Source organism: Ptychodera flava, chromosome 1 (assembly GCF_041260155.1).
Source record: "Ptychodera flava strain L36383 chromosome 1, AS_Pfla_20210202, whole genome shotgun sequence".
NCBI classification, from domain to species: Eukaryota; Metazoa; Hemichordata; class Enteropneusta; family Ptychoderidae; genus Ptychodera; species Ptychodera flava.
In genome coordinates, this window is record NC_091928.1 from 61,145,234 (window position 1) to 61,167,267 (window position 22,034).

Sequence of the window (22,034 nt, forward strand, 5' to 3'; positions counted from 1 at the left end):
ATATCCCCGAAGAGCTATCCAATAGTTTCACTTGCAATGACAGCTGTATATACAGTAAACATTTTAAAGTACGCGGTACTTCCTCTGTTGCTACTCGAATTACGCAGGCTGGCCAAAGTACACACACCGGCTGCTTTTATTTTGACTCTTGTATGTCAACAAAGATAACAACTCAGAAAAGTTAAATATTTAACCTTTAATTTTGAAGTAAAAACATTTTATGCCGGACATGTCATTTTGGTGATATTTTTCGAAATTGGAAAAGTGTTAAACAGTTACACTGGACACAAATTTAACTATTTGCTTAACCCTTTCGTGATCTTTCCCCTCATAGTTGTATCGTTTACCTATTGTTTGCTCGGCACAGATGAACATACACAGACCACAGTACAGTCAGGAGAAATGCAAACTGATTGCGCCCTCTATCAGGAGTCGAAATTGGTCAGTGAATTGCACTCTGGGTAATACTGGATTGCGACCGCACATGACTCGCGTGAGACGTGGGCTGTACTTATGCTTATTGAAGTTATTGTCAAGAAATGCGTTAATAACATTCATCTGAGGAAGATTGCATCTGATAATCCCCCCATATAGGAAGCAAGGGTTATCCCGAAACTCTAGTGAACATCAGGACGTGAAAATGACGCAGTTTTTACCACCAAATTTGTTGGCGTTGTTTGCGCCCAGAGACCCCATTCCCTACATGCCGCCAATGGTAAAACTTCCGCACGAAAAGTCCGGCCCGGGATATCACGGTGTTGGTACATTTTTGGAGCAATTTGAGGTAAGGGTACTCTAAAATTGATTGCTTTCAATGTAGTTTGTGTTATAGTTCTCTTCAAAATCCGATAATTGTTTTCAAGTTACGGTAAATTATAACGCTGGCTATTTTTTTCAATATGGCCGCCCTCCGTCAATAAAGAGAAATGAGAAGTCAGTGTATCGATTACGTGGAAATAAATTTTCTTCGAACAATCGAGAAAAGAAACATACCAGCAATAGTGATATTCTACTTCGGCTAATTTTTCAATTTATATTTAAGAGTGTTTGAGTCCCTTCGAAGACAGCTGTAGGTGCACCGTGTTATAGTAAGCATGTACACGCATGTGTGCGGCGTTAGATCTTTTGTAGGGTTTCTAGACAACTGGACCCTAGGTCAATTCGGTTTCTAGACGTTTCGGCACCAAGTCGTTTCGGGCCCAAGACGTTTCGGCCTCCCAATTCCAGGCCCCAAGTCGTTTCGGCACCGCGACCCAAGACGTTTCGGCACCGCTGAAGGCTAAGCTTACCTGTGGGAACTTGTGCTGGAGCGTAATTGTTGCAAATCAAAGCACTAAAAAGTATAGTGTCAACTAACATTCACGTATATGCTTAAATCTTTGTGAGAACATGGGAAGAGAAAAAAACTTCATATTATTTTCAAATCTGTGACCAAGTTTATCGATTATCAATAGCCGCCGACACGGCAAAAGTTTGAAAGCGGTGACGAAGCAGCACGGCAAAAGTCACACAAAATACACGTAAAAGTGCAGGTCAGAACGCAAAGGTCACGCTTACGAATGACGGATCAGTCAATTACTAAATAGTTTGAAAAAAAAAATCGAACACGGATGCCGAAACGTCTTGGGTTGCGGTGCCGAAGTGACTTGGGGCCGGAAATTGAGAGGCCGAAACGACTTGGGCCGAATGACTTGGTGCCGAAACGACCAGTTACCGGTCAATTCGACCAAAACCCTGAACAACTCTACCTCCCATTAAAACAGTTTATGTCTTCAAATCATTCCTATTTGTGTTGACAGTTATCCCGTTTCTTTTTATACGGATCCACATTCGTAGTTATTTTTCCCTGTTAGCCAACAACAAGAATGTCTGTATCTGCACTGCCAGGTTGCTGAATCAGAACCTATATTACCATCACGCAAAGCAAAGTCGGGTACAATGAGCACATTCTGTCTTTATTTTAGAACTTACTTTCACAAGTTTCACCAGTTTTTCATATTTTACATGTATTTGAGCCTTTTAAGCAGTACGGTGAAAGTCGAAGAGTTCTAAGGGGTTGGTGTTTGATTTCCTACATCACGCCCTGGAATATCACCGCAAGTAGTGGATCACAACCTCCAAAGTAAACCTTTCGAGTGAAATTGATCAGGGCCAGGGTGCTTTGGCAAAAAATATTTTAGGGTCCAGTTGATGCGGAGTCCAGTTGACCAGTTACCTTTTGTAAAAGTTAACAGCTTGGTTTACTAACTGCCTATGATCAATGTAAGTTTGTACTAGTGTGAGATAAAACTGGCTGCTTCTCCTTCAGCAGATCCAAATACTAACACTCGCATTGATCAACCCAAAATCATCAGAACTGAAACCCCAAATCATTACTGTACACAAAGGACAAATAACAAATAAGACTTATGAATGTCAGGTGACAAGAAATGACTCTGAAGGAGAAACAGCTTTACTACTGAAAAGTGGAAGGAATATTTAACTCATTATGATGTCAGACTCATTCTTTGTAGTTGAAATTAGGGCATCATTGTTGATGACAAATTAAGTACCAAGTGATGAACAAACCATCTCTAAAGAGGGATAAAACTACTACAAGTGAAGTAAATGCAATAAAATGGCTTCGGCTCACTTCCACCCCTGACCATTTCAACCCAAGGCACTTAATATTTCAGCAGATGTTACATAAACCCTGGTATATGTAAGTGTATAACTTATATTTCAAAAACATATACCATGGGGACTAATGTTAATGATTAACTCTACAACAACTTTTTTTTTCCATCTTTCATTGCAGGATCCTAAAGAGACCCCTCCACCAACAAGAGTAGAAACCAAAGATGAACGAATGGAGAGAAAGGTGAAGACTGTTATTAGATGGTTCCTCAGTGATGTCATGGACCTAGCTTTTTGGTCAACATCTGTGTATTGACTTGGAATCAGGGCCACCATCTCTATATTGACCATCTCTATATTGACCATCTCTATATTGAGACCAGTCATTGCATTGGTGATTCTTTTTGACAATGAAACTCGACTGGCTTTGTTGTTTTTAAACATATTATAGTTTTATCTCATGAAGAGCTGGGAATTTGTGTGAACAATACAGTAAATTTTAAATCTGGGTATTGCATGGGCTTTAGCTCCCATCCTGGAAAATGAAATTGAGTCCAGAAAGGTCCTGAAAAATTGATGAACCATCAGCATTTTTGGAAATCATGAAATGAGCAGAAATAAAAATGACATACGTGAAATATGGTGTTATAAACCTGGAAAAATTCTTGAAACTAAGTAATCAGTCCGTGATAGTCCTGAAATTAGAATTTCCAATGAAATTATTTGAATCTAGGATGAAAAAAATCCAGTTAAGTACAGAGATCATCTTGAAATGTGTTTACGGTTGAAAAGCTGTGAACCAGTGTACATGTAGTTGCTTGACAAAAAAATGCACAGAGACCGCTATCCTCCATTGTTGGTCCACCAGAATTGGCATGTAATGCCAAATAGATTTTTTTCAACACTGTCAAATGACAAAAAAGTTAGGAAATGTAATCAATTGTATGTTTTTTTATTTCAGAGAAAAGAAAAAAATGACCAGATGTCCATGAAATTACAAGAAGAGCTTGGAATGTGTAAGACACTTTTCCTTTCAAGAAAAACTTTTTCTTATCATTTTATTCTTCAGTATGAACAATTCATCAGAAAATAACATTCAAATATTAATTGACAATGAAGTCAGTGCGTCCCATTATTTATATCAGAAGGGCAGTAAGCAGCTGCAAGTTTTGGTGTTTTTTTTGTCACTTTTGTGTTGTATGTCAATTGCAAGTTTTTGTTCTACTTCCAAAAGAATATTGAAATGCCCTCTTATTCAGCGTAGCTTGTCAACACTGTACAGGTAAAATCCACTGATGTCTTTCCTAGGTAGGACCAGAATTCACTTGTCAACAATTACAATGCAGTCTACACATGTACAGATTGAATTGACAAGCTGAATACTGTGCATCTCAACATGCTTTTGGGAGTAGAAACGGAAACTAGTTGATATGAAAAACCAAAATTGTGAAAAATCTCAAAAGTTACAACTATTTGCCTTTTTAATGATGGGATCATCAGCAGCCATGTCTGACTTTCAAGTATTATCATGTTTCCGACAGTGGTAGGATCTGTTGTGTTCTTTACTTTTTGTGTGTAACGTTGGCTAATGATAGAATCTGTTTTATTCCGGACTTCTTACCCCATATTTGTCAGCCAATTATAGATTTTTTTACATCCTGGACTTTTCACATAAGGTGTCAGCTGATGATGCTTTGTGTAGTAAACACCAGGTAGAGTGATGGCATGTCTTCAGAGAATACAATGATTATTCTCTGAATGAGAGGATCAAAATGTCTGAAGACTACAGCTTTAAGTATCCTAACAGTTCGATGTTTGAACCATTGGTCCAGGAGACTTGACGATCAATTTGTATACTTACAGGGGATCCAAACAACATCAGTGGATCCGGTGACGCTTTCAAGACTTTATTTGTAGCAAGAATTGTAAGTATGGTAGTTATAGCATTTCAATACCAATAGTTATAGCATCACAAACAGTGTTCACACATGGTCCATTGAAACATTTCAAAAACATCTTAGATCAAATACTGGAATTAAAAGTTATGTATGGACACTCCATAGTGGTCCTGGAATGTCCTGGAATGTTTCAGATTTGAGATAGTGTTTCCTGGCCAGCCCTGAACCTGTGTATGAATTAGCTACTATCTGCAACATGCTGTGTGAACAGGCCATGCCGTTTTAGGAACGTTCTAAATGCCCTCATGAAACAGGAATCTGGAACCAAGTGTTCAATTCAGTTTCGGTATGTGGGCCTCACAGAGTACCGCATTGCAGGTTAACAGTTGGTTCAATGAAGAGACCAAATAATTTATTTCTGTCTGGTCAGACAAAAGTATCCAGCAAGTTGTGAACGTAACCTGTAGGGACAGCCTCGTATACAAAAAATAGCTGCAATGGCTCTACAACAAGGGATAAATAGGAGAGCCGAGTAGGGCCACGGAAAAATCAAGGCACTTGAACTCAGTTACAAGAAAGCTGTAGACAGCAACAGACAAATTGATAGAGGGCGATACCTTTCTTCAAGGAGCTCTTTCAAATTGATACGCTCAGCCATATACACCTTTTGAACTTGAGAGAGTGCTTAAGCTGGTCACCTAAAGGCCTGTGTTGGCACCAGATTGTCTCATCAGAAAATTTACCCAGCAGATTACAATTTCAATGGAAAACAAAAGGCTATCACAACTCCATAATCCTCTTACGACTAGACCAAAGGCGATCCCAGGGATCGCGAACAGTGCCTTTAACTTTGTGTGTAGGGACACACACGGACTGAAACTATCAATCTTCTTTGTTTGCAAATAACAAATACCGTCTCTGAAACATTTCCAACCCTATGTGAATACATTAATAATAACCCTCATTGATGTCAGTGTTCTCCCTGAATAAGGTAACAGGGGCGTGGCGCCCTCTTGTAATTCCGAGCGCCCCCTTGCCAGAAATGAAAACGATTTATTTTTTTGAAAAATAAAACAATAAAATGTACGGGAAAAAAAGTTGACAGTGATTTACAAGCAAAATGCGAGCGTGAGCGTCGATCCTGCAGACTGCAAACGTAATTCTCATCAATCTTGCAAATCTCGCGAGTTTGTGATGTCATCCGAGATCATAAGCCCGTGTGCAACTCATCGAAGGCAGCCATATTTGCATGGCTCAGTCCGTAACGTTCCGTTAGCCACGGTGCTCCATAGGGACCGTACATTAGGTAACCGATTTAGCTGAGTAAACATGGCAAGGAGCTTGAGGGTAACCAAGGATAGCAGAGTACACTGAAGTTTTTATAGGAGGTTAGAATTTCGTTTGTGTATTCCTTCCCAAAGCAAAACAACCTAATTTTAGGCTCGGTCGGACGTGTATCAGGATGATAAAACGTGAGTGTTACGGTGATAATTTTGACATCGATGAATAAATGTATGTCTCTAGACTCGCTATGTTTACGTTTTCAAAAACGTAATCTTCATTGAAATCCATGAACTGTAATAAAAGTTATGGAACACTGTTTCAGATCTCTTTTCCTTAGAGTTTTTTATACGAAAAAAATCTGAAAAAAATGCTCCCCAAGCCTGAGTTTTTTGGTCACTGTGATAATTTTGACATCGATGAATAAATGTGTCTCTCGCTATGTTTCGTTTTCAAAAAATGTTATCTTTATAATTGAAATCAGTGAACTGTAATAAAAGTTATGAAACACTGTCTCATATCTCCTTTCCTTTGAGTTTTTTAAATGAAAAAAATCTGAAAAAAATACTCCCCAAGTGCCACCAATAACACCATTTTAATCACCACGTCTTCGCCCTCTTCTAAAAAAATCCTGGGGAGAACACTGGATGTTGTATCGTTCATTAATTGTTGCTCCGCAACACCAATCTTGGTGGTAATTTTTTAAGCAACTTTGTTAGCAAATGACATCGTTGGAGTGTTAACACTTGTTTTGTACAGTAAACAATGACATTTTTCTTGTGACTTTGAAGAAAGAGTTTAAATGTTTAGAATGGTAGATAAAGTGATAATGTATTTGTGGGTCAATGGAGCAGTGTGCCCTCTAAGGGGAGGTGGAAAAAAAAATTTTTTTTAGTCTAATTGAAGAAAACGTGCTGTGCGTCTAGGACATGCATGGTACAAAACCATATAAGCAAGTCAGTAGTTGTAGGTATAGCGCCCTCTATTGTCATATGCTTTGCTCCATGCATCATACTATTGTATGAGTCAGCAAGAAGACAATAAGAACAACAATGGCTGTGTCCTTCCCCCACCAATCAAACGGCAAAACAAGTTATTATTGGCACATAGTATTGCTGTGGAGACTTATAGAAATGACATATTCAGATATTTTTTCTTCCAAAAACTAAAGGGAAACATGTTGTCAAAGTAAAGTATGAATCCGCTAAGCATTCAATAACATTGACTGCTTTTACAGCTGCGTCAGTGATGTGTCAAATTATTTGTAATTTCAATGCATCAGGCAGGTTTGCCCTGCATCATGACGTGTCAAATCCACTAGTGGGCACTCTGCAATGGAGTGTGGTACAGGCCAGGTAAAGCTGTTGTTGGGATTCTACAGCTTGGTACTTTACACTTTGATTCAAAGTTAAAGTAGACATTGCCCGACAGCTCTGTTTTTTGAGAAGACAATAACAAACTACTAAAGTTACAAGGAACAAATTAAGAAAACATTGCTGCTTTGAACACTTGAGATGTTTAATAAATGTTAGTTTAACCCAGGTCTGGCTTCATGTTCACAAATGTTGTAGGTATAGTTGTGTGTTCTCTTAGATCTGAACCACTGTGTTATTCAACTACTCTATACTATACAGTGTAAATTTTGATTGCTCAACACTGCGTAACAAGAGCCATCGGCTAAACGGTCTGTCAAATTAGGTCAATGCCAACTTTTGTTTATCAAAGCTACTGTTTTGTGAAATATACTTGCCGTAAGTGCCTTTTTACCAGACTTTCCACTCTAAGATTCTAATTTATCAGAGAAATGTGTTCCTCTACCATTTGAATTAAAAATGTGTATGCAGATCATGTGTCATGAATTTGATAAAAAAGCAAGCACATAGTAAGTGGATTGTTTCCACATTTCTGAACTTGGTGATTTCTATCAGTGAAAACTTGTGAATTGTGTATTGTTTATTGATTGTCTCTAAATCAATTCATTCAGATATTCAATATTAATTTGTGTCCTTCCTGTTTACAGAACTATGACACCTCTGAGTCTAAGCTAAGGAGGGAATTTGAAGCATATGGACCAATCAAATCGGTATGTTTAGATTCTAGAAACTCTGTGTATTTGTGCTGTTTGTACAGTAATATGGGTTATTTCTGTTTTTACATGAAGTATTTTCATCACAATGCCGATGGAATTGTCAGTGTCATCAGTTGTCATCAGCTCAGCTTACACTCAAAGTGTTTGTGCTAAGAGTTTAATAGACCATGTTCCGAACCGCGCGAGACATTCCGAGATATCGCGAGAATATATGGTTCGCAGTGGACGCGTTCTCGCAGCACAGGACAAACTGCGTAAAACAGGACAAGTCGCTAATTACGTTAAACACTGCATAAAATATATGAAGTTGCAATCTTTGCTCAGTTCTGCACGTTTTCTAGTTCCATACAAAGTTTGACTTGTATTACTAAGCTGGAAACCTGTTTCTACGGGCATGTATTAAAGTCTCGCGAGATCTCGCAATCAGCGGAACATCGTCTATTACATTGGAGGTAAATGATTTGGTCACATTTCTGTTGTCCCCGTATAGGATTTCATTGATATTCCCTAGTAACATGACTGGGGAAATCCTGGTCAGATATACTTAGGTGCTACCCTGAACTGAAATACTGCCCTCTGTGTAAGATATACCTAGTGCCACCCTGGACTGAAACACTGCCCTCTGTGTAAGATATACCTTGGTGCCACACAGTAAGTGAGGCTACCCACAATTCCCCTCGATTTGTTCACTCAGACATTTTTTGCTAAAGGCTTTTTCAATTTTATCAGTTTGTTAACAATTTTTAATTTACAATTTAAGTTCAGGATTATTTGTTAAAACTATGTTCCAAAATTATTGATATTGTTTAAAATTCAAGAGTAAATTGAATGAGAAGTCGATGTTTGGAGGTGCTAAAAATTGCACACTTGTTAGTCCCCACGGACACCGTCCGGGGGGACTTATAGGTTTGGTCATGTCCGTGCGTCCGTCCGTGCGTCCGTCCGTGCGTGCGTCCGTGCGTCCGTCCGTTCACGCAGATATCTCAGAGACGCCTGGAGCGATTTCGTTCAAACTTGGTACAAGGATAGTACCCTACCTCATACAGATGCACGTCGATTTGTTTCACAATGCGATCAAATTTGGCGGTGTTAGAGGACTTTTTAGTTTTCACCTCCATAGACTCCCATGTATAAGGCAGTCAGTCCATAGACTCCCATGTATAAGGCCGTCCATAGACTCCCATGTATAAGGTGGTCCATAGACTCCCATGTATAAGGCAGTCCATAGACTCCCATGTATAAGGCAGTCCATAGACTCCCATGTATAAGGCAGTCCATAGACTCCCATGTATAAGGCCGTCCATAGACTCCCATGTATAAGGAAGTCCATAGACTCCCATGTATAAGGCCGTCCATAGACTCCCATGTATAAGGCCGTCCATAGACTCCCATGTATAAGGCGGTCCATAGACTCCCATGTATAAGGCAGTCCATAGACTCCCATGTATAAGGCAGTCCATAGACTCCCATGTATAAGGCAGTCCATAGACTCCCATGTATAAGGCGGTCTATAGACTCCCATGTATAAGGCAACCCATAGACTCCCATGTATAAGGAAGTCCATAGACTCCCATGTATAAGGCATATAAGGCGGTCCATAGACTCCCATGTATAAGGCAGTCCATAGACTCCCATGTATAAGGAAGTCCATAGACTCCCATGTATAAGGCAGTCCATAGACTCCCATGTATAAGGCGGTCCATAGACTCCCATGTATAAGGCAACCCATAGACTCCCATGTATAAGGCAGTCCATAGACTCCCATGTATAAGGCAGTCCATAGACTCCCATGTATAAGGCAGTCCATAGACTCCCATGTATAAGGCCAAGAAAAATAAAAATTTAGTTTCTCATAGTATTCATATTGCAAAAAGGTGCAGTGACAAGTTTTTAGTCCCCACAGATAAAGTCCAGGGGGCTCATAGATTGGGTCATGTCAGTCCGTGAGTCCATCCATGTGAGTCCATCCGTTCACGCAGATATCTCAGACACTTTGACAAATGTCACGTGACCTTGGTGACCTTTGACCTCAAATATACATATTTGTCCATAACTCAGTAATCACTAATGCTACACCCTTCATATTTGGTATGATGGGACAGCTTATGACGCCACATATTGTTCCTCATTAATTATGTGCATATCTAATTTTGAGCGAGCCAATAGAGCCAGAGGTCTGATTTTTGGTTTGTAGGGATAACTTAGCAATACAATTTTTTTGACAAAATGTCACGTGACCTCAATGACCCTTGACCTCTAATATACATATTTGTGCATAACTCAGTAACCACAAGTGCTACACTCTTCATATTTGGTATGAATGGACACCTTATGACGCCACATATTGTACCTCATTAATTATGCACATATCTAATTTTGAGCGAGCCGATAGAGCTAGAGGTCTGATTTTTGGTATATATGGATAACTTAGCAATACAATTTTTTTGACAAAATGTCACTTGACCTTGGTGACCTTTGACCTCAAATATACATATTTGTCCATAACTCAGTAACCACAAGTGCTAGACCCTTCATATTTGGTATGATGGGACAGCTTATGACGCCACATATTGTACCTCATTAATTATGCGCATATCTAACTTTGAGCGAGCCAATAGAGCTAGAGGTCTGATTTTTGGTATGTAGGGATAACTTAGCAATACAATTTTTTTGACATGTCATGTGACCTCGGTGACCTTTGACCTCAAATATACATATTTGTCCATAACTCAGGAACCATTAATGCTACACCCTTCATATTTGGTATGATGGGACACCTTATGACGCCACATATTGTACCTCATTAATTATGTGCATATCTAATTTTGAGCAAGCCAATAGAGGTAAATGTACGATTTTTAGTATATAGGGATAGACTATAGGATAGAAATTTTTTGACAAAATGTCATGTGACCTCTATAACCTTTTACCTACAATACACGATAATGTCAATAAATAAGTAACCACAAGTGCTATGTCCTTTATATTGAGTAGGATGGAAGAACTTATGACAACACATGCTTAACCTCGTTAATTATGCCCATATATAATTGTGGCCAAGCCAATAGAGCTGGAGGTCTGAATTTTGGCATATATGGATTAATTAGCAATACAATGTTTGTTTTTTTCAAAATGTCACGTGACCTTGATGACCTTTGACCTTCAATATGCATATATATGCATATCTCAGTAACCACAAGTTCTTTACGCTTTGATTTTGATAGGATAATAGACCTTAAGATGTCACATCTTGTACCTCATTTATTATGCACATATGTATTTCTTGGCTGGCCAATACAACTAGAGGTCTGATCTTTTTTCCTGATTTAGAACCATAACTTATACATGCCTCTTGTTTCAAATTGGGAACAATGACATAGACCTATGTGTCCATAGATCTGAACATATACACTCCAGTGATACTTCTTAACCCTTTAGCGGCAGCGCCCTCTATTATCGATCATATATGATCGAAATTGCGTGTACGTCGGCTTTCCCGCTGTTCCTATAGCCGTTCTGACGATGAATCAGCTGATTCAGCCATATATGGCAAGGGTTTACCCTAATAAGGCAATATTCGTTTGAATGATGTCATTTTTTTCCGAATAAACATGTGCCGAGGCTCTCCGAAGTTAGCGTGGGTTATCATGTATACGATCTTGAGTGTAGACTTCCAACGCAGATTTCTGCGTGATATAAAGAATTCGCACAGATCGAATTTCTTCTAAATCACTGTAAAAATGAGCGACACTGACGACAGCAGCGACTACCCTAGCAAAGTTCACCCGAGGAATCTGAATATGACGATGGTTTTTGAGCAGGATGATAAAATAAGGTGAGTTTCAGTGATTTATTGCCGCAGCGTATTGAATTGAACGTGAAAAAAATTCAAATTGACGGATCCACGTACTGACATAACGGACATTTTGGAAAAAACTGCATTTGCGATTGAAAAAAAAATGAAATGTCAAATTCTAAAAACGCACGTTGTTTCAAAATATTATGATCTCATTATTTTTGGCGACTTTTATTGGCGTTTTGTAATTTCTGTGGGATTTTGCGAAGTTTTCAAAGCCGTTACTCAACTGACAGTACGCAGGTCAGCGTAACAGAAAGGTCAATTTGTGTGACGCCATTTTGTGTTCACTGCTGCATTAGCAAGCGATTCCGCTTTTGATGAGTACATGAATTGTGATCGGCCTGTTCATTATAATTTACCGTTTTGAAGGATATTTTACTGTTTGGAGTATTTAGTGAGCTTGGTATGTTTTTTTTAATCCGCTTTTACTCTCCCCGCCGTACCACAGGCGAGGTACATGTACGTACGTGATGTAAACAACATGAGCACGTGGCGATCCGTCGCGATATCACATTGAGGTTTGAAGGTCACTGACAAAATGTATTGAGGTTGGCAGCTTATTGCTTTTTGGGTCGTTTCGTTCAAATTTCAGAGAAACAGTCGTCCGCCTTGTAAGTTTTTACTAGTTACTGGCAAATTCCAGACTGGTGCTGGTTACATCTGCACTCGATCAATAAACAGCAAACCCGGAAGTTGTACCACTGTTTACAAATTGAAATAAAAGACCTGAGAATCTCAATAGGCGATTACAGAAATTCACTGTGGGGCAGATATTCGCATAATAATAGAACACAAAATTGTCTATCAGTTTGATGTTGTAGTGTTCGATATCATCCATTTTATTATTTCTTTTCTGATCATTTCTTTCCTAATCTTTTCAAATTTCCAGAGTGTATCTAACATATGGATATTCCAGCCATGGTGATTTAGACCCAAGTCTGTGGGGATCAATCTACGGCATCTTACCAGACAGGGAATCCATCATCTGACACATGCTGTAGATTTTTTAAAGTTATTCTTTACATTGGAATTGATGGGCCAGATTTGTGAGTACACAAATATAGATGCTCATCACCATGTGCAAACCCGGCAAAGTTATGGGGAACCTGATGGAAGCTGGACTGACCTTACACCAGATGAATGGTACAAGTTTATCGGCCTTCTAATATAAGACTAAATCAAAGTTACAGCTACTGTGCCTTTCAATCAATAATAAGAGACAATCAGATCAGGGCCCGGGGTGATTCAGAAAGTACAATATAATTTGAAAGTGTGATTTTGCCCATCCCTGTACTTGTGTCCATATTCAGATGTGCTGTAGGTGGTTGAAGTGATACCTATATATATTTTGATATAGTTTCAAACTTCATTGCATGATATGAGTCAAGTTGACTTACAAATCACAAAATATATTTTGATATAGTTTCAGACTTCATTGTATGATACAAGTCAAACTGACTTACGAAACAAATATATTTTGATATAGTTTCAAACTTCATTGTATGATAAAAGTCAAACTGACTTACGAAACAAATATATTTTGATATAGTTTCAAACTTCATTGTATGATACAAGTCAAACTGACTTACGTAACAAATACATTTTGATATAGTTTCAAACTTCATTGTATGATACAAGTCAAACTGACTTACGAAACAAATATATTTTGATAGTTTCAAACTTCATTGTAAAACTCACCTGCTGTAATGCCCTACCTTTTGCTGCTGCTCATCTGTATAAGGTCATAGTTCGTTAGATTGACATGATTGAGCCAGGCTGACTAACACATCATAAAGGCAAAATTTATGAAATGTATTTTGATGTAATTTCGAACTTCATTGTATAATTCATTTGGTGTAAGGTCAATGTTCATCTGTCATGATGTGACATGACTCAAGTTGACTTACAAATGAGAGGTCATGGAATAAATATATTTTCATATAACTTCAAACTTCATTGTACGATTCATCTGGTGTAAGGTCATAGTTCCACCGTCAGGATGTGACGTGACTCAAGTTGACTTACAAATGAGAAGTCATGGAATGAAATATATTTTCATATAAGTTCAAACTTCATTGTACAATTTATCTGGTGTAAGGTCATGGTTGATTTGCAGAATGTGATGAGACTCAAGTAGACTTTTGAAATTTTGTTTTTTTTGAAATTCCAATTTACTGCCAGTCATGTGGTCAGTTTTTATAAAAGTTCATCAGTTCAAGGTTATATGTATATATTAGTCTAGGGTAATTCATTTGTAGTGTAGCAAACTGAGCAACATGAGCAATGTCTGCAATATGGCTTTGTCCATTCTTTCTGACAAGTGTCTGAACTTGAGATAGAAATGTGGATGTAAAAGTTACAGTTTTTTGAATCTTTAGCAAGGGACTGATGTATGTGCTTTTATTTACCCTTATGTTCTCATTCGCATTTGTTATCATTTACATCATTCTGTTTCAGTGTTCACTTTCAATTGTGAATAAGAATTTACATTTGTATTATCAATATAAGGTTGGATCAGTACTGCTTTTATCTGGTTGCAAAGATACAATCATGTACCATATTTGTACATGAAAGCATTGACAAAACTAGCATTGCCACAGTATGTGACCAGAGTTCAGGTCATTGTAAGCACTGCCATTTACTCTTCTGAAATATTTCATGCTAAAACTGGAACAAGATAGAGTAAGAAAATGTATGTGTTCATTATCAACTAAAATGTTATCTATGCGGAAAAATAAATTCCAATGTGTTGTCACGGCTATGTTTGTCACTTGCAATTTTTAGTTAGAGACTATCATATCCTAAGGGAACAAGGAAGGAAGGATTACAGGAAGTGTTGTAAAGCTTTATTTCCTGTGTTCAGAATTTGTTCAGAATTCATTCAAGTGTGATGTACACACATTATACTTGTATGGTGAAATAAAAAGCTTTGTTTCACTCATACATATAGTGACTGTGTGTATTGATATGTTTGCAAGATTGTTAGCTGACATCAGGGTTTTACATCACTTTTTACTTTTGAGAGTCCCTGGGACCCCTGGTGTTAGAAAATGGGAGTCCTACATCAAAATATGGGGGTCCCAATTTATTTCAAAAGAATATTTTATTGTTTATCCATGCCATGATCTTCACTGTGTTCAATTAGTGTTATAACACACGGCAAATGGTTGCACATTTCTTAAAATAATTCTTACATGAAAATTCTAGTTCATACTGCTCAGGGCCCTCATTGATCAATTCAAAGAACACTATTCATGATTAAAATGATCTCATAACTTTAATGACAAGTTCACAATGTTGTGAAATTTGAACAAGTATTCAAATTTGTCAAATTGACAAGAAGGTAAGTAATTTCATACTCTGAAATGGCATTCACCTAGCAAGTCCAGTAGGTTTGAGTTCACACTCTGCCAACAGCTCCTTCAGCAAATAACCTAGCAGTGTTCATGAAGTCAAAATCATCTATGATGGGGCCAACCAGTTTGATGAACATTAGTCTATTAAGCCTTTGAGGATTGAGTCTACGGTATTTTTTGCCCTCTGTTTGATGGCATTTTGTACTGAAAAGCCCCTCTCACATGGGGCAGAGGACACTGGTATGACAAGAGCATTTTAGCAAGAATGGCAAAATCAGGATACTCCTCTGTAAAATCAGTTGGCAATAGCTTGATATACATATCAAAATTCAGTGCGTCCCTATGAGATCTTGTGAAGTGTTGTAAAGCAGAAAGTGTGCCCTAGCTCTATCAGCATCAATACCTGGTGTATTGTATAATGATTCAACAGTTGATCAAGCTGGTTGACCCCATAGTCAGGTAGGTTGGCCAAATTTTCAGGATATCTGTGTGGGTTTAGAATTACATCAAAACATTCCAGAATATTCATCTCATCAATTTGAAATCTGCTATCTAAATACTGCAGCAGTTTGTTGATATAATTTCTCTCACAGTACAGAACCTCTGTCTGAGTGGCTGATTGTAAGTGATTCGAATGTTTTTGTATGTGTCTTTCTGACCATTGCCAGGAACATCACCCCAAATCATTAAAGACTTCTCTGACAGTGTGTGAATCATTAGTCATTGTATTCAATGTGCCCTTAGTAGACTTTACACTTTATGGGATAGGTTGACAGAATCTTTGTGAAATGTAAAAGGCTCAAAATTCCAATCACAGTAAGGACATCAATCAATAAGGCGGTGAATAGCAGAAACAATGAATTGGAGACAAATTTCAACAGCCGATCAGCCTTTCCCCCTTTTTTGTCACTTGCAAGTGCCAAAGCAATTGGCTCAAAACTGATGAAAATCATCTTGACAGCTGATTCAACCGACAACCGGCGAACAGATGTAGGCTGAATAATTTGTTTTGCCTTCCATTCAACAGAGTTTGAATTTCTCTGAGTTTGTCATATCTCACACTAGAGTCATTAAGTATTTATACAATGAATGGATTATATTATGATATTCTTTGCAATATTCAATATCTCTGCCTGCTTGAGAAGCAGCAAGATTCAATCGATGTGCAACACAATGCACTTGAACAAGGTTGGGATTTCTGGCTTTTAATTTTGCACCCAACCCGTACCCGTTCAAAAACGGCCGCCCGGTCTGTTCCTAGTCAATATATTTTGTCTACGGCCGCGTCACAGATTTCTTTCCAAGTCAAAAATTCAATCAAGGCGTTTTCGATCCCTGCAGTAGTGGCATCTGTAATTTGCTGGTTACCGAGGAAAGAAACATTCGCCTCGCCATTCTGAATATATCGAACATATATGGCAAGTTTCTTATGAACGGTTATGTTCACAAGTCTCATCCAACATTATAGGCCGATGAAATCACTAAGACACACTTGCATGTATGCTATCAATCAGGGACTTCGATCACACGTTGAATACACTCTTCAAACTCCATAACTATCGGAGGACGTTTATAATATTCAATGTCTAAGCCGTTCAGATTCTGTAGATGCATGATGTCAGTGAATACATTGCATGGAAGGTCACGTTTAGCGATCAGATAAACAGTGTTTGTGCAGCGTACGCCTCGAGTTCGTTACTCTTACCCTGCAACTGCCGGTCCTCTGCAGATTTGCGAGCAGTAGTAAATTGTGACCTCACGCTTAGGATTTTAACACTTGTGAGATGACTTTTCGAGTCCTGATGACGAGTGAGAGTTGAATGTTGAAAATTAGAACAACCTTCCGTGAACGGGCATGTAACATTCGCTTTCAAACATACATCTCATTCCATGACGTTTCGCTCTTCAGAATATCGAAGCCATTTAAATCTATCGAGCCAACTTCTGTTGAATGTTCGTAATTTTGCTGACTTGGCCGGGGGACCTGATGTATCAGTATCGCATGCCGTAGCTGCTGTTTCGGCCTCGACCAAACCTGGCATCGTGCTGGTTGCTGCGGCCGCCGAAAAACTTTCGCAGATCGGCTTGTTTTGGGTGTTTGATACGACCCGCCATGATGCATATACATGTGTTGATCGCCGCAAACAACAAATCGACCAATTAAGAATCATTTTACATTTTGAAAGTCACTTAAAATTTGTTTCCGCGGGTACCATTGGTCATCAAACAGTGGAGGCCAATGCACTACGGAGCATTCCATTAAAGTATGGGGTCGGTAAGGTTTACTGGGATGTGTTTTGCGTGTTCAGCAGCTCACAAAATATACACCAGCAACAGATATTTCTGCGTCCGAAGGGACGCGTGGTTCAGTTTTTGAGGGGTCCTGCGTCCGGTTTTATGCGTAAAGGACGCAGAAATGCGCGTCATGTAAAACCCTGTGACATGCTTGGGCCGGGGATTTTTGAAGTCTTCAGTCATTGTAGGTAACACATATCAGGGCTCGAAATTAGCGGTAGTCCCACGTCCACAGACTACCAACTTTTCCCTGGGGCTACCAAAACCCATGAAATGGTAGTCCACACGGACTACCAAAGCCTGGGACATGAGATGACCGACGCCCATACAGTCAACCCAGTTATGAAAATTAAAAAGCGACAGTGCAGTCGAATTTGTTGCGACAAACTTTCAATAAAATGCAGGCTTGGGAAATGATGGCCAAAGAAAATTTATTTTCATAGTTATTTAACCACAATGTATCAATCACAATTGAAGACAAAAATATTCAAACTGCAAAGAAAAAGCTGTCTGGCCATCCACAAATTATGCTTTCCGAAGTGTACGAGATCATCGCATGATAGTGTACTATGGTGGAGAAATATAGTCAATTGCCACAAAAGTGTACGGAACATGACTGTACCAAGTTGTCATCCTGAAATTCATATCCAATCTATTTTAGCCATGTTATGTTTACATGTATTGAGTGAAAAGTAATTGTCATTGCGAACATCAAAATTTGCATATAAGCTCTGCCTATGAGTGAATAGGTCGTCAAACTTTGAGGCGTCACCGTTGTCCACTACACATGCTATACCGCTCTCCTAAGGCTATGATCTGTGGGTATTGATGTCAAATGACTAGGAAATTCACTTCCTGGATAGAATCATGAAAATAAACCTTTCATTGTCTAGATATAAATAAAAATATCCTTTACCAAAAAAATTCTTCATTCATGCATGGGCTACCAGACATTGTCACTGGGCTACCAACTTCAGAAAATGGTAGCCCAATGAGACTACCAGGGAAAAAAGTTAATTTCGAGCCCTGCATATGATCCCATTGTGACCTTACATCCTGATATTGTTGGTGGTTTGAGTCTACTGATTTGAAATTACACCAGCCAATTTGAAACTACACCAGCCAAGCTGGACATTTCTACATGTGTAGTCTCTCATGCTAGAAGCAAAACGATTCATTTTTCTCCACTACTGAAATGAGAATTTCTGAATATTGAATGATGCAAACCAACAAATAATACCGGGATGTAGGATCACCTAGGTCATAGTAGATATGGAAAAATATCAGCACATAACAAGTATGCAGTCTTTATTTACCTGTTTGAGTTTGACAACTCCACAAGTGCCCATTTTGAAAGTTTGCTTTCACGAAAACCGAAACCCTGTACGGTCTCCCCCGTCCCTGGGATATATTATCTTGGTCCTCATATCTTGCATACATAAGGAAGATTTACATATAATTTGCATATAAATGATCAAAATGAGAATAATTATTGGTAAGAATATTGGTATTTGTTCAGAGCTATATGATAAAAATTCAAAAGGACAACATGGAACATGAAATAAATTATGACCAATCAAAATTGTTCTTCAGTTGACCTGCCTTGCCTAGCAGTTGTATGCATACAGGTTATCACGCGACTTGTTAAATCAACTGTAACTTTTTCATTTTTCACTATTTTCTAATGGAATTTTTTTCTGGTAATCCATTGAAGTGCACATATTTCATCACCAAGCAAATTTGATGAAGAATTGATTCAGATAATAGTGAAATAATGGTATTTTTCTCAAAAATTGGGTTTTTATGGCGGCCATATTGGATAATTTGCATATAATCTGCATGTAATTAGCATATTTTTTGGTCTTTCAAATATATATTTTGACTGCTTGCGACAAGACCAACTTGATGATACCTCATAACCCCACAGGTATCATGTCAAAATTTTATCAGTAAGTAGGTGTTTTGGGCATACATATTTCCCATGCTTAACCATTGGGCTGCTAAAGGGTTAATGACATCATTTCCCTGCCCCATCAAGACTAATACTCCTATTACAAGTGGGGACTATGTCATTGACAATGACTTGTCAAGATAAAGTTATCAGCAACTAAGATTGTCATCATACCACCTGTCAGACATGCAAATTTCCTTTGTTACGAACACTAAAAAAATCAATACCCTTTCTTTTGCCAACACAGAAGCAACTTATTCCCTTAGTTTCCTTGAAAATATTGTATATGGCTGTCAAAAATCTTTGTCGACAAAATTACAAAATTGCTATCTCCTCCTCAGAAAAGGGGTTGATCTTCTCATTATTCACAGTGAGAAATCAGAAAATTATGATAATCAGAACTATGTTGCCAGAATTTTGAAATATGGACCGAGTTGTTCTGTGTACAGAAGAAATTTGCTTCAGTTCAGTGAGTGATCTCCGTGTGTACAGATCATGGAGAATTGTGGGTAGCCTCACTTGCTGTGTGCCACCCTGAACTGAAACACTGCCCTCTGTGTAAGATATACCTAGGTGCCACCCTGAACTGAAACACTGTCCACTGTGTAAGATATACCTAGGTGCCACCCTGAACTGAAACACTGCCCTCTGTGTAAGATATACCTAGGTGCCACCCTGAACTGAAACACTGCCCTCTGTGTAAGATATACCTAGGTGCCACCCTGAACTGAAACACTGCCCACTGTGTAAGATATACCTAGGTGCCACCCTGAACTGAAACACTGCCCTCTGTGTAAGATATACCTAGGTGCCACCCTGAACTGAAACACTGCCCTCTGTGTAAGATATACCTAGGTGCCACCCTGAACTGAAACACTGCCCTCTGTGTAAGATCTACCAAGGTAACCAACGATGCTGAAGTTAGACTCGGTTTCGGATTCGGTTTCGGATTCAGTTTCGGATTCGGTTTCGGATTCGAGTGACTGAAAGAAATTTTATTGTTTCAGTTAATTTAGTCATACTGTGTAATACCGTTATTTTCACTTAGAATATATTTTCGTTACTCTCGCTGGAGCTTTTTTCAGCTAAATAAACCCAATCAGACTAGACGAAGTGAAAATAAGACACAGTGAAACAATGAAAATCTGTTTTAAGCTAAAATAAATTCCAGTGAAAATAAAATGGTCCGCAGTACTTTTGTATGCAAAGATAAATACTTGTCGTCAAAAACAATTTTTACTGTAGTATATATTTTAAAGCATAAATTGTGTGCATGTATGCACAATTAAAATAGTAAAAAAAATAGAAACTACAGAAAATTTCAAAGTACTTTATTTCGAAATTGAAAGGAAGTGTTGAGCAAGAAAACAAAATTTACAAAAACATTTATACTTCAATTTGTTTATTTGTCACAATGTGTATCACGTGGTGTAATGCTAATGTGTAGTATTACTTTGTTGTTTGGATTGGTGTTCTTCTACATAGATTTCATTTCGAATATACCATACTAAACTCCCTGACTAAACTATCAGTTAATATGTTGTGTAATAAAGATTGCATTGAACGCTTTTCTTTGTATTGTGCGTAGTACTGTTAGCTTGAATAGTCCAAACTGCATAATGCCCATTGTTGCTCATAAGTTGTAACTTTTGACTAATTTTTCAGCAGACTTGTGCGGTGTATTCTTGCACTATAGTTTCTTGCTCTACTGCCTAAAGTGTTTTGTTTTTTAAACTGTTTGAATTATGATTATGTATTAAACATTTATGTCATGAAATACATGCTACATGTGTAGTAAGGTGATCTAGTTAAAATATCTCCTTGTCTATCAGTAGTTATTATATCCTTCAAAAAATAATAACAAGCTGGAAATATAAAACTATTCTCAGTTATTCGAATCCGAAACCGAATCCGAAACCGAATCCGAAACCGAATCCGAAACTGAGTCCAACTTCAGCATCGTAGGTGCCACCCTGAACTGAAACACTGCCCTCTGTGTAAGATATACCTAGGTGCCACCCTGAACTGAAACACTGCCCTCTGTGTAAGAATACAAGGTGCCACCCTGAACTGAAACACTGCCCTCTGTGTAAGATATACCTAGGTGCCACCCTGAACTGAAACACTGCCCTCTGTGTAAGATATACCTAGGTGCCTCCCTGAACTGAAACACTGCCCTCTGTGTAAGATATACCTAGGTACCACCCTGAACTGAAACACTGCCCTCTGTGTAAGATATACGTAGGTGCCACCCTGAACTGAAACACTGCCCTCTGTGTAAGATATACCTAGGTACCACCCTGAACTGAAACACTGCCCTCTGTGTAAGATATACCTAGGTGCCAGCCTGGACTGAAACACTACCAGCACTCTGTATGTTGATAAAGATTACCATATTCATTAGAGAACATGGCCCTGGTTTGGCTAAATGTAATTGAATTTTTTGTAGGGGAGGGGCTCAAAATTGTAATATGTTTTCTGTTACGTGTGTAAGTTGTGCATAGTCTTGCTCAATTACACTCCTGCAAATTCCTTTTTTGATGTTCGGGTTTTACATGACGCGCATTTCTGCGTCCTTTACGCATAAAACCGGACGCAGGACCCCTCAAAAACTAAACTATGCGTCCCTTGGGACGCATAAATATCTGTTGCTGGTGTATATCTCGCGAAGCTGCTGAACACGTAAAGA

The 22,034-nt window shown here is 38.5% G+C and overlaps 1 protein-coding gene across 1 annotated transcript in view; it reads left to right on the plus strand.

The window, feature by feature from the left end:
* The first annotated feature begins 485 nt into the window (after nt 1-485).
* Nucleotides 486-22,034, plus strand: part of LOC139142355 (U1 small nuclear ribonucleoprotein 70 kDa-like) — a 36,209-nt gene continuing 14,660 nt past the window's right edge. The window contains 5 exon segments of the mRNA XM_070712275.1: nt 486-784; nt 2,798-2,860; nt 3,578-3,632; nt 4,480-4,541; nt 7,816-7,878. Of these exon segments, the coding sequence (XP_070568376.1) occupies nt 641-784; nt 2,798-2,860; nt 3,578-3,632; nt 4,480-4,541; nt 7,816-7,878 (387 nt within the window). The 5' untranslated portion in view covers nt 486-640.